A 10,302-nucleotide genomic window follows, 5' to 3' on the forward strand; every position below is an offset into this window, starting at 1 on the left:
TGCTCTGGAGTGGGTCTCTGTCTCCATCTGTTGCAGAACAAAGGTTCTATGGTGACATTCAAGGTAGTCATCAGTCTGACTACAGGACAAGGCCAGTTCAGGCACCCTCTCCTTCATGGCCCAGGATCCTAGCTGGGGTCATACCTATGGACTCTGAGGAACCCCTCCAGAGCCAAGTCTCTCGCCAACCCTAAAATTGCTCCCTTAATTAAGATATCTTCTTCCCTGCTCCCGTACCTGCCCTCACTCCATCTCAACCATCCCACTCCAACAAGCTCTCCCCTATCCTTCCCTTTTCCCTTCTCTCTCCTCCTCTCTTTTACCCCCTACCCAACCGTCCACCCCAATGATCCCAACTTTCACCCGGCAAACTTGTCTACTTCCTATTTGCAGGTGGATCTATATATGTTTTTCTTTGGATTCACCTTATTACTTAGCTTCTCTAGGATCAATGTTTTTGTTTATGGCGAGAGTCCACTAATGAGTGAGTACAAACCATATTCCTCTTTTTGGGTCTGAGTTATCTCACTCAGGATACTGTTTTCTACTTCCATCCATTTGCATGCAAAATTCAAGATGCCATTGTTTTTTACTGCTGAGTAGAACTCTAATGTGTAAATGTCCCACACCTTCTGTATCCATTCTTCCATTGAGGGGTATCTAGGTTGTTTCCAGGTTTTGGCTATTACAAAAAGTGCTGCTATGAACATAGTTGAACAAATGCTTTTGTAGTATGATTGGGCATCTCTTGGGTATATTCCCAAGAGTAGAATTGCTGGATCCTGAGGTAGGTTGATTCCCAGTTTCCTGAGAAACCGCCACACTGATTTCCAAAGTGGTTGCACAAGTTTGCATTCCCACCAGCAATGGATGAGTGTTCCCCTTACTCCAATTCTCTACAGCATAGGCTATCATTGGTGTTTTTGATTTTAGCCATTCTGACAGATGTAAGATGATTGTTTTGATTTGTATTTCCCTGATAGCTAAGGAAGTTAAACATGTCCTTAAGTATCTGTTGGCCATTTGGACTTTTTCTGTTGACAATTCTTTGTTCAGTTCAGTACCCTATTTATTAATTGGGTTATTTAAAATTTTAATGTCACACAGCAAAATGGTGGAGACCGTAGCGGACACCCGGCGGCAGATCACCAAGCCACAGAACCTGAATGATGCCTACGGGCCGCCCAGCAACTTCCTCGAGATCGATGTGAGCTACCTGCAGACCATGGGGGTCGGCTGGGGCCGGTTCACCATCTACGAGATCAGGGTCAAGACAAATCTTCCTATCTTCAAGCTGAAGGAATCTACTGTTAGAAGAAGATACAGTGACTTTGAGTGGCTTCCAAGTGAACTAGAAAGAGAGAGCAAGGTTGTAGTTCCCCCACTCCCTGGGAAAGCGTTTTTGTGGCAGCTTCCTTTTAGAGGAGATGATGGAATATTTGATGACAATTTCATCGAGGAAAGGAAGCAAGGGCTGGAACAGTTTATAAACAAGGTCGCTGGTCATTCTCTGGCCCAGAATGAACATTGTCTAAACATTTTTTTACAGGATGAAATAATAGATAAAAGCTATACTCCATCTAAAATAAGACATGCCTGAGTTTGGAAAGAAGAGGCAAAACAAGACCATTAATGATTGCTCCACACCAATGAAGAAGCTGTAACTCACTTAGCATGCTGCACGGGCGCTGTTCTAACACTCCCTGGGTGTTCTAACACTCACAGGCTCCCTTTCATTTTGTTTTGTTTTGACAGTTGACAAGAAGTTTTTTATTTGCTTTAGTGAAAACTCCCTCGTTGAGCCTCTCTACCTAACTCTCCGTGTTGCATCCATATACACATGGTAGCCTCACAAACCCCATAGACCTGCACTGTCCTGACAAAAGTTGCTGACTTGGTCTTATTTGCAGATTCTGTGTCCTGTTCGCTTCTTGAATCTGATTGGCTAGAATCTTTCTCCTCCCCCTTAATGTGTGATGTCACCACTTGGTCCTAATTTATGTGCAGGAGCACGACACTGTTTGTCTCCAGTGCCACACATATGAGGTGTACTTTGTGTGCAGAGTGCATCTTTCTTCTGGCCTGTAATTCCCTACGCATGGAAGATTAATCAGGGAAATATTTATATTCTGTATAAAATCAAAATCAAATTTATATACTAAAATCATTTGTCTAAAAATTTAAGTTGTTTTCAAATAAAAGTTGAAATGCAAAAAAAAAATTAATGTCTAGTTTCTTGAGTTCTTTATATATTTTGGAGATCAGACCTTTGTCTGATGCGGGGTTGGTGAAGATCTTCTCCCATTCAGTAGGTTGTCTTTTTGTCTTAATGACTGTGTCCTTTGCTTTACAGAAGCTTCTCAGTTTTAGGAGGTCCCATTTATTCACTTGTTGTCTGTGCTACTGGGGTTATATGTAGGAAGTGGTCTCCTGTGCCCATGTGTTGCAGACTACTTCCCACTTTCTCTTCTATCACGTTCAGTGCAGACAGATTTATATTGATGTCTTTAATCAATTTGGACTTGAGTTTTATGCATGGTGATAGACGTAGATCTATTTTCATTCTTCTACAGGTTGACATCCAATTATGCCAGCACCATTTGTTAAAAATGTTTTCTTTCTTCCATTGTATAATTTTAGCTAGTTTTTCGAAAATCAAGTGATCATAGTTTTGTGGATTAGTATCCAGGTCTTCAATTCAATTCCATTGATCAACATCTTTGTTTTTATGCCAGTACCAAACTGTTTGAATTACTGTAGCTCTGTAATAGAGTTTGAAATCAGGAATGGTAATGCCTCCAGAAGTACTTTTATTATATAGGATTGTTTTGGCTATCCTGGGTTTTTTGTTTTTCCATATGAAGTTGGTTATTCTTCTCTCAATGACTGAAGAATTTTGTTGGGATTATGATAGGGATTGCATTGAATCTATAGATTGCCTTTGGTAGAATTGCCATTTTTACAATGTTGAGCCTACCAATCCAAGAGAATAGGAGATCCTTCCATTTTCTGGTATCCTCTTTAATTTCTTACTTCAAAGTCTTAAAGATCTTGTCAAATATATTTATCACTTCCTTGGTTAGTGTTACCTCAAGATGCTTTATGCTATTTGTGGTTATTGTGAAAGGTGATGTTTCTCTGATTTCCCTCTCTGCTTCTTTATCCTTTGTGTATAAAAGGGCTACTGATTTTTTTTTAGTTGATCTTGTATCCTGCCTCATCACTGAAGGTATTTATCAGCTGTAGGAGTTCTTTGGCAGAGTTATTGGGGTCACTTATGTACACTATCATATCATCTGCAAATAATGAAGGTTTGACTTCTTCCTTTCCAATTCAAATCTCCTTGATCTCCTTATTTGTCTTATTGCTATTCCTAGAACTTCAAGCACTATGTTGAAGAGATATGGAGACAGTGGACAGCCTTGTTTTGTTCCTGAATCTAGTAGAATGGCTTTGAGTTTCCCTCCACTTAATTTGATGTTGGCTGTCGGCTTACTGTATATATTAAGTATGATCCTTGTATCCCTAATCTCTCCAAGACCTTTATCATAAAGCAGTGTTAAATTTTGTCAAATGCTTTTTCAGCATCAAATAAACTGATCATATTTTTTCTTTCAGTTTATTTATATGATGGATTACATTGATGGATTTTTGTATGTTGAAACAGCTCTGCCTCTCTGGTTCATAATGGATCATTTTTTAAAATATGTTCTTGGTTCGGTTTGCCAGTATTTTATTGAGAATTTTTACATCGATGTTCATGAGTGAGATTGGTCTGTAATTCTTTCTTAGTTGAGTCTTTGTGTAGTTTTGTAACTTCATAAAAAGAATTTGGCAATGACTCTTTTGTTTCTATTTTGTGAAACACCTTAAGGAGTATAGGTATCGGCTCTTCTTGGAAGTTCTGGTAGTTTTTTTGCCTTAAACCATCTGGTCCTGGGCTTTTTTTTTTTTTTGATTGGAAGGTTTTTGATGACAGCTTCTATTTCCTTGTGACTTATAGGTTTATTTATATTATTCACCTAGTCTTGATTTAATTTTGGTATATGGTACTTATCTAAAAAAATGTCCATTTCTTTCACATTTTTCAATATTGTGGCATACAGGCTTTTGTAGTAAGACCTAATGATTCTCTGAATTTCCTCAGTATCTGTTGTTACGTCCCCCTTTTTATTTCTGATCTTGTTAATTTGAGTGTTCACTCTCTGCCTTTTGATAAGTTTGGATAGGGGTTTGTCAATCTTGTTGGTTTTCTCAAAGAACCAGCTCTTTGTTTCATTGATTCTTTGGATTGTTTTCTGTGTTTCTGTTTTGTTGATTTCAGCCCTCGGTTTGATTATTTCCAATCTTCTACTCCTCCTAGGTGAGTCTGCTTCTTTTTTCTCTAGAGTGTTCAGCTGTACTGTTAAGTCTCTAATGTGAGCTTTCTCCGTTTTCTTTATGTGGGCACTTGGTGCTATGAACCTTCCTCTTAGCACTGCTTTCATAGTGTCCCCTAGGTTTGGGTATGTTGTGTCTTTATTTTTGTTGAATTCAAGGAAGACTTTAATTTTTTCCTTTATTTCTCCTTGACCCAACAATGGTTCAGTAGTTTACTGTTCAGTTTCCATGAGTTTGTAGGCTTTCTGGGGGTAGAATTGTTGTTAAATTCTAACTTCCTTCCAAGGTGATCTGGTAAGACACAGGTGGTTACTAATATTTTTTTGTATGTGTGGATGTTTACTTTGTTACCAATTATGTGAACAATTTTCGAGAAGGTTCCATGAGATGCTGAGAAGAAGATATATTCTGTCCTATTTGGGTGGAATGTTTTATAGATGTCTGTTAAGTCCATTTGATTCATTACATCGGTTAGTTCTCTTATTTCTCTGTTAAATTTCTTCAAAGGCTTGCCTCCCAGGACAGAACAGTTCCTGGGGAGGCATCCCTGGGAATCTGTGCCAACCTCTTCCATGACTGGCCTCTCCAGGAAAGCGCAGGCCCTGGGAAGCAGTGCCAGGGAAGTTGTGTCCCCCTCTTACTCAATTGTCCTCATTAGGGCCGGCCATTGCCTGGGGCCAGGCCATGTAAGTAGCAACCCTTCTTACCAGGAGTCAGGCCAGGGACACTGTACTCCCCTCTTCCTCAGCTGGTCCTCTCAGGGCAGGATTGGCCCTAGGGATGCAGATGCTGTGCTACCGTCTTCCACAGCTGGCTTCTGCAGTGGCACACAGAATATGGGGACCAGGTGGGGAAATCTATGCCATCATCTTCCATAGCTGTCCCCTAAAAGACTGTAGATGCCCTGGGGATCTATGCTGGGGAAGCTGTGTCCTGGCCTCCCCAGGACAGGTTAGGCCCTGGGCTGCCAGGCTGTAAAAGCTGTACTCCCTTTTCCATGGCTGGCCTGTGTCAACCCTTCCACAACTGGCCACGCCAGCATATGCAAGCTTGGTAAATCTGCACCCACCTGTCCATGTCTATCCTCCATAGTGCCTGCCAGGCTGGGGATTTGTACCACCTCTTCCATCTCTCCAGAACAGCAGGCCCTGGGGTGCTTGGCCTGGGAAGCTGAGCCAGCCACTCTTCCATGGATGGCCTCCCAGGAGCCAGCCACTGCCTGTGGTGCCAGGCTACCAAAGGTGCATGCCCCTTTCATGGCTGGCCTCAGCAGGCCTGGACAAGCTCTGGGAAGACAAGCATGGAACACTATGCCCTGCTTGTCCTTGGCTGACTTCCCCAGGATTAGTCAGGTTCTGAGGAACCAGGCTGGGGACGTTGGGCTCACCTTTTCTACAGATGGCCTCCACAGGAAAAGAGAGGCCCTGGGATGCCACGACAGGGATGCTGTGCTCTCCTCTTCCCTTCCACGATGGGTCCCCTCAGTGCCATACAGGGCCTGGAGAGCAACGGCAGGGTAGCTTAACCCCCATCTTCCATGGCTGGCATCTTCAGGTCCAGACAGACCTTGGAGCCAGTCGGGGGAAGCTCCAACACCTTCACCCATGGATCACCTCTGAAAGGATGAACAGGCCCTGGAGAGCCAGGCGAGGGAGGCTGCAGCCCGATCTACCATGGATAGCCTCTGTAGCACTGAACAGACTGTAGGGATGCAGGCCAGGGAAGAAGTGACACCCTCTTCCACAGCTGCCCTCCTCAAAAGCAGACAGTAATGGGAAGGCTGGCTGGGGAAACTGTGTCCCCCTTTTCCACAGATCACCTCTGCAATGCCTAAGGAGGAGCCATGCTGGGTCACCTGCACCCCCCTCTACTATGTCTGGGGTCAGCAGGGCCAGACAGGTCCTGGGGAGCCAGACCAGGGATGCTGCACCCTGCTCTTCCATGGATAGCTTCTGCAGGGCATCAGGCCTCAGCCTCTTCCAAGGATAGCCTCTGCCTTTCCAGAGAGGCCCTGAGGAACCCTATGGGGGAATCTTCACTTCACTTTCCATGACGGGTATTCACAAGGCTAGATAAATTTTGGGGATCAGGACAAGGATACTGCACCCCTTCTTCCAATGCTTGCCTCCACAGGGCCTACCAAGCTGAGGAAGGTGCATGGCCTCTTCCATGGTGTGCCTCCCTAAGACAGGACATGTCCTGGAGAGTGAGACAGGGGAAACTGTGCCCACCTCTTTCACAGCTGGCCTTTCCCAGCTTGACCAAACCCTGGGATACCATGCCATATAAGCTGAACCACACCCTTATGGCTTCCTCGGGACCAGACAGTCCCTAGAGAGTCCTTCTGGAAAATCTATGACCTGTCTTCCATAGCTGAGCTCCACAGGGCCACGTAGACTATGGGGATTTAGGCCAGTGCTCAGCTCACCTCCGCAGGGTTGGACAAGCCCCCAGAAGCTAGGCCATGGCAGCTGTGCCCCTCTTCCATTACTGGCATCACCAGGAACTTTAAAATTGGGGAAGCTGTGCCTCTTCATCCACAGCTAGCCTCCTGGCAAGCCCGAGAAGCTGCGCCCCCTCTTTGATGGCTGACCTCCCGGGATAAGCCAGTTACTAGAGAGCCAAGCAAGGGAAGCTGCACCCCACTCTTCTATGGCTGTCCTCTGTGGGGTAGGACAGGCTCTGGGGAACAAGGCCAGGGAAGCTGTGGACTCCTCTTTCAATGGCTGTACTCACCGGGGCCACCTGTGCCCTGTGATTCCAGGCCAGTTAAGTTCTGACCTCTCTTCCTCTGCTGGGTTCCCCAGGGCAAGCCATGGACTAGGGAGCCATGCTGGGGAAAGCTGTGCCTCCCACGTCCACATCTGTCCTAACCAGGGCCTGCAAGCCTGTGGAAGTTGTGCCTCCTCCTCCACGTCTAGCGTCCTCAGCGTCTTGCCGACTGGGGAAGCTGAGCCTGCTCTTCACCCACTGGAGTCATCAGGGCCACCACGACCTGGGGGCCAACCCATGTAATATGCACCCGACTCTTCCATGTCTTGCCTCCCCAGTGGCAGTCATGTCCTGTGGGATCAGGCCAGAGCAGCTGTACCCCTCTTCCACAGCTGGCCAATGCTGGGCCAGGCATTCCCTGGAGAACCTGAATGTGGATGCTGGACCCCCATCTTCCATGACTGCCCTCTGCAAAGCCAAACAGGCCCTGGGGAACCAAGTGGGGAAAAGTCCACCCAGTTCTTTCACAGATGGCCACTGCAGGGCTGGAAAGAACCTTTGGAAACAAGTGGGGAGCTGTGCTTCCCTCTTCCACAGCTGACCTTCACAGGGACACACAAACATGGGAGCCAAGCTTGGTCAGCTGTTCCCAAATTTTCCATGGCTGGCATCACCTATGCTGGAATGTCCTGGGCTGCAATGCCATGGAATCTGCATCTGCTCTTCCACGAATGGCCTGAGCCCCCTCTTCCACTACTACCCTCCCCACAGCCTGCAGGCTCATGGAAGCTGCACCCTCTCCACAGCTAGCCTCCTCAGGGAAGGTGTGCCCCATCTTCTGCAGCTTGCTTCCCTGAGACGGAACAGGCCCTGGGGATCCAGGCAAGGGAAGCTGCACCCCGTTCCATGACTGGCCTCACAAGGGCTGTCCAAGACCTCGGGTTCCAGGTAATGTAAGATGTAACCTCCTTTTCCACAGCTGGTCTACCCAGGGCTGTGCAATTTCCTGTGAGCTTGGCTGGGGCAACTTGAGCCCTCTCTTCCATAGCTGGCTTCTGGCATGCTGCACAAGCCCTGTGGAGCCAGGACTGCAATGTTGGGACCTTCTTCCATGGTTGGCCTGTGCCACACCTTCCATGGCTAGCCTCCCCAGGGCCTGCCAGGAGAGGGAAGCTGTGCTACCTCTTCCATGGCTTTTCTCCTGGGACAGGACGGACCCTGAGGAGATAGCCTGCGGAATCTGTGCCCCCTCTTCTACGGCTGAATTCCCTAGTATAGGATATGCCCTGGGGAACCAGGCCATGGAAACTGTGCCCCCCCTTTAATGTCTGGCCTCATCAGGCCTGGCAATGCTGTGTGAGGTTCCCTGGCCATTTAAGCCACAACCATACTACCATGGCTGGCCTCCCAAATACCAGCCTAAATGAAGGAAGCCAGACCATGTGAGCATCCTCTGGACCAGCCATGTTCTGGGGTGCAAGACCATGTAAGTTGTTCCCCTTCTCCCAGGATTTCCCTGAAACGCATTTTCCATTACTGTTCCCCTGGGGCCTGCAAGCCAGTTGAAGCTGGCCTCTCTTCCACAGCAAGCCTCCACAGGGCCCACAAAACTGGGAAAGGTGTGCTTCCTCTTCTGCAGCTGACATCCCCAAGACAGGGCAGGCCCTGGGAAGCCAGGTGGGGTAAGCTGCATACCTCTCCCTGGACCAGCCATGCCCTTGGGTGTAAGGTTGTGAATGCTGCATCCCCTCTTCCACAGCTGGTCTCTGGAAGCCGTGCCCTCTGTTACACAGCTGGCCTCACCAGGACAGGACAAGCCAGGTAAGGTATGCCTCCTTTCCACGACAGACCTACAGGTCCTGGGAAGTCATGACAGGGCAGTCACCTCCCTCTTTAAAGGCTGGCCTCCACAGGACTGCATAAGTCCCAAGGATTCAGGCCATTGAAGATGCACCCCCTCTTCTACAACTGGCATCCTTAAGGCCCAATAACACCAAGGAAGCTGCAACAGTGAATAAATGGGACCTCCTTAAACTGAGAAGCTTCTGTAAAGCAAAGGACACAGTCATTAAGACAAAAAGGCAACCTACTAAATGGGAGATCTCCACCAACCCCACATCAGACAAAGGCCTGATCTCCAAAATACATAAAAAGACTCAAGAAAGTAGACATTAAAATTCTAAATAACCCAATTTAACAATGGGGTACTGAACTAAACAGAAAATTTCAAATGGCCAAAAGATACTTAAGGACATGTTCAACTTACTCAACTACCAGGGAAAAGCAAATCAAAACAACACTGAGATACCATCTTACAACTGTCAGAATGGCTAAAGTCAAAAACATTAGTGACGGTTTATGCTGGAGAGGATGTGGAGTAAGGGAACACTCATCCATTACTAATATGCAACTACTTTGGAAATCAGTGTGGCTGTTTCTCAGAAAACTGGGAGTCAACCTACCTCGGGATCCATTCTTGGGATACCCAGGAGATACCCAATCATATTACAAAAGCATTTGTTCAACTATGTTTATAGCAAAATTATTTTTAATAACCAGAACCTGGAAACAACCTAGATGCCCCTTAATGAAAGAATGTATAAAGAAGGTGTGGCACATATACACATTAGAGTACTACTCAGCAGTAAAAAGAACAATTACATCTTGAATTTTGCATGCAAATGGATGGAAATAGAAAACACCGTCCTGAGGGAGATAACCCAGACCCAAAAATATGAATATGGTATGTACTCACTCATTAGGGAATTCTAGCCATAAACAAAGGACATTGAGCCTGTAGTCATGATCCTAGAGAAACTAAGTAATAAGGTGAACCCAAAGCAAAACATATATAGATCTTCCTGAAAATTGGAAGCAGACAAGATTGCCAGGCAAAATTTGGGAGGATGGGTGGTAGGGGGAGAGTGAGGTGAATAGGGGAGAAGGAGAGGTTTGGGAAAAGCTTGTGGGACTGGGATGGTAGAGATGGAGGAATATGAAGGACAGATATGTGTGCAGGGAAGAAGACACCTCAATCGAGGGAGCCATTTTGGGGTTGACAAGAGTCTTGACTCTGGGGGGGTTCCGAGGAGTCCACGGGGATGACACCAGCTAGGACCATGGGCAGTGGAGGAAAGGTTGCCTGAACTGGCCTTGTCACATAGTCAGACTGATGACAATCATGAATGTCACCATAGAACCTTTGTCTAG

General features: G+C 46.4%; 1 protein-coding gene across 1 annotated transcript; it reads left to right on the forward strand.

Annotated features, from left to right (window-relative positions):
- Positions 1-1,111: 1,111 nt before the first annotated feature.
- LOC130876177 (sorting nexin-3-like) lies at positions 1,112-1,650 on the forward strand. The gene is made up of 2 exons (XM_057772627.1): positions 1,112-1,367; positions 1,493-1,650. The coding sequence occupies exons 1-2, from the start codon at positions 1,112-1,114 to the stop codon at positions 1,522-1,524; spliced, it is 288 nt and encodes a 95-aa protein (XP_057628610.1). The 3' UTR covers positions 1,525-1,650.
- The last annotated feature ends 8,652 nt before the right edge of the window (positions 1,651-10,302 follow it).

The sequence above is a fragment of the Chionomys nivalis genome, chromosome 6 (genome assembly GCF_950005125.1).
Source record: "Chionomys nivalis chromosome 6, mChiNiv1.1, whole genome shotgun sequence".
Classification (NCBI taxonomy): Eukaryota; Metazoa; Chordata; class Mammalia; order Rodentia; family Cricetidae; genus Chionomys; species Chionomys nivalis.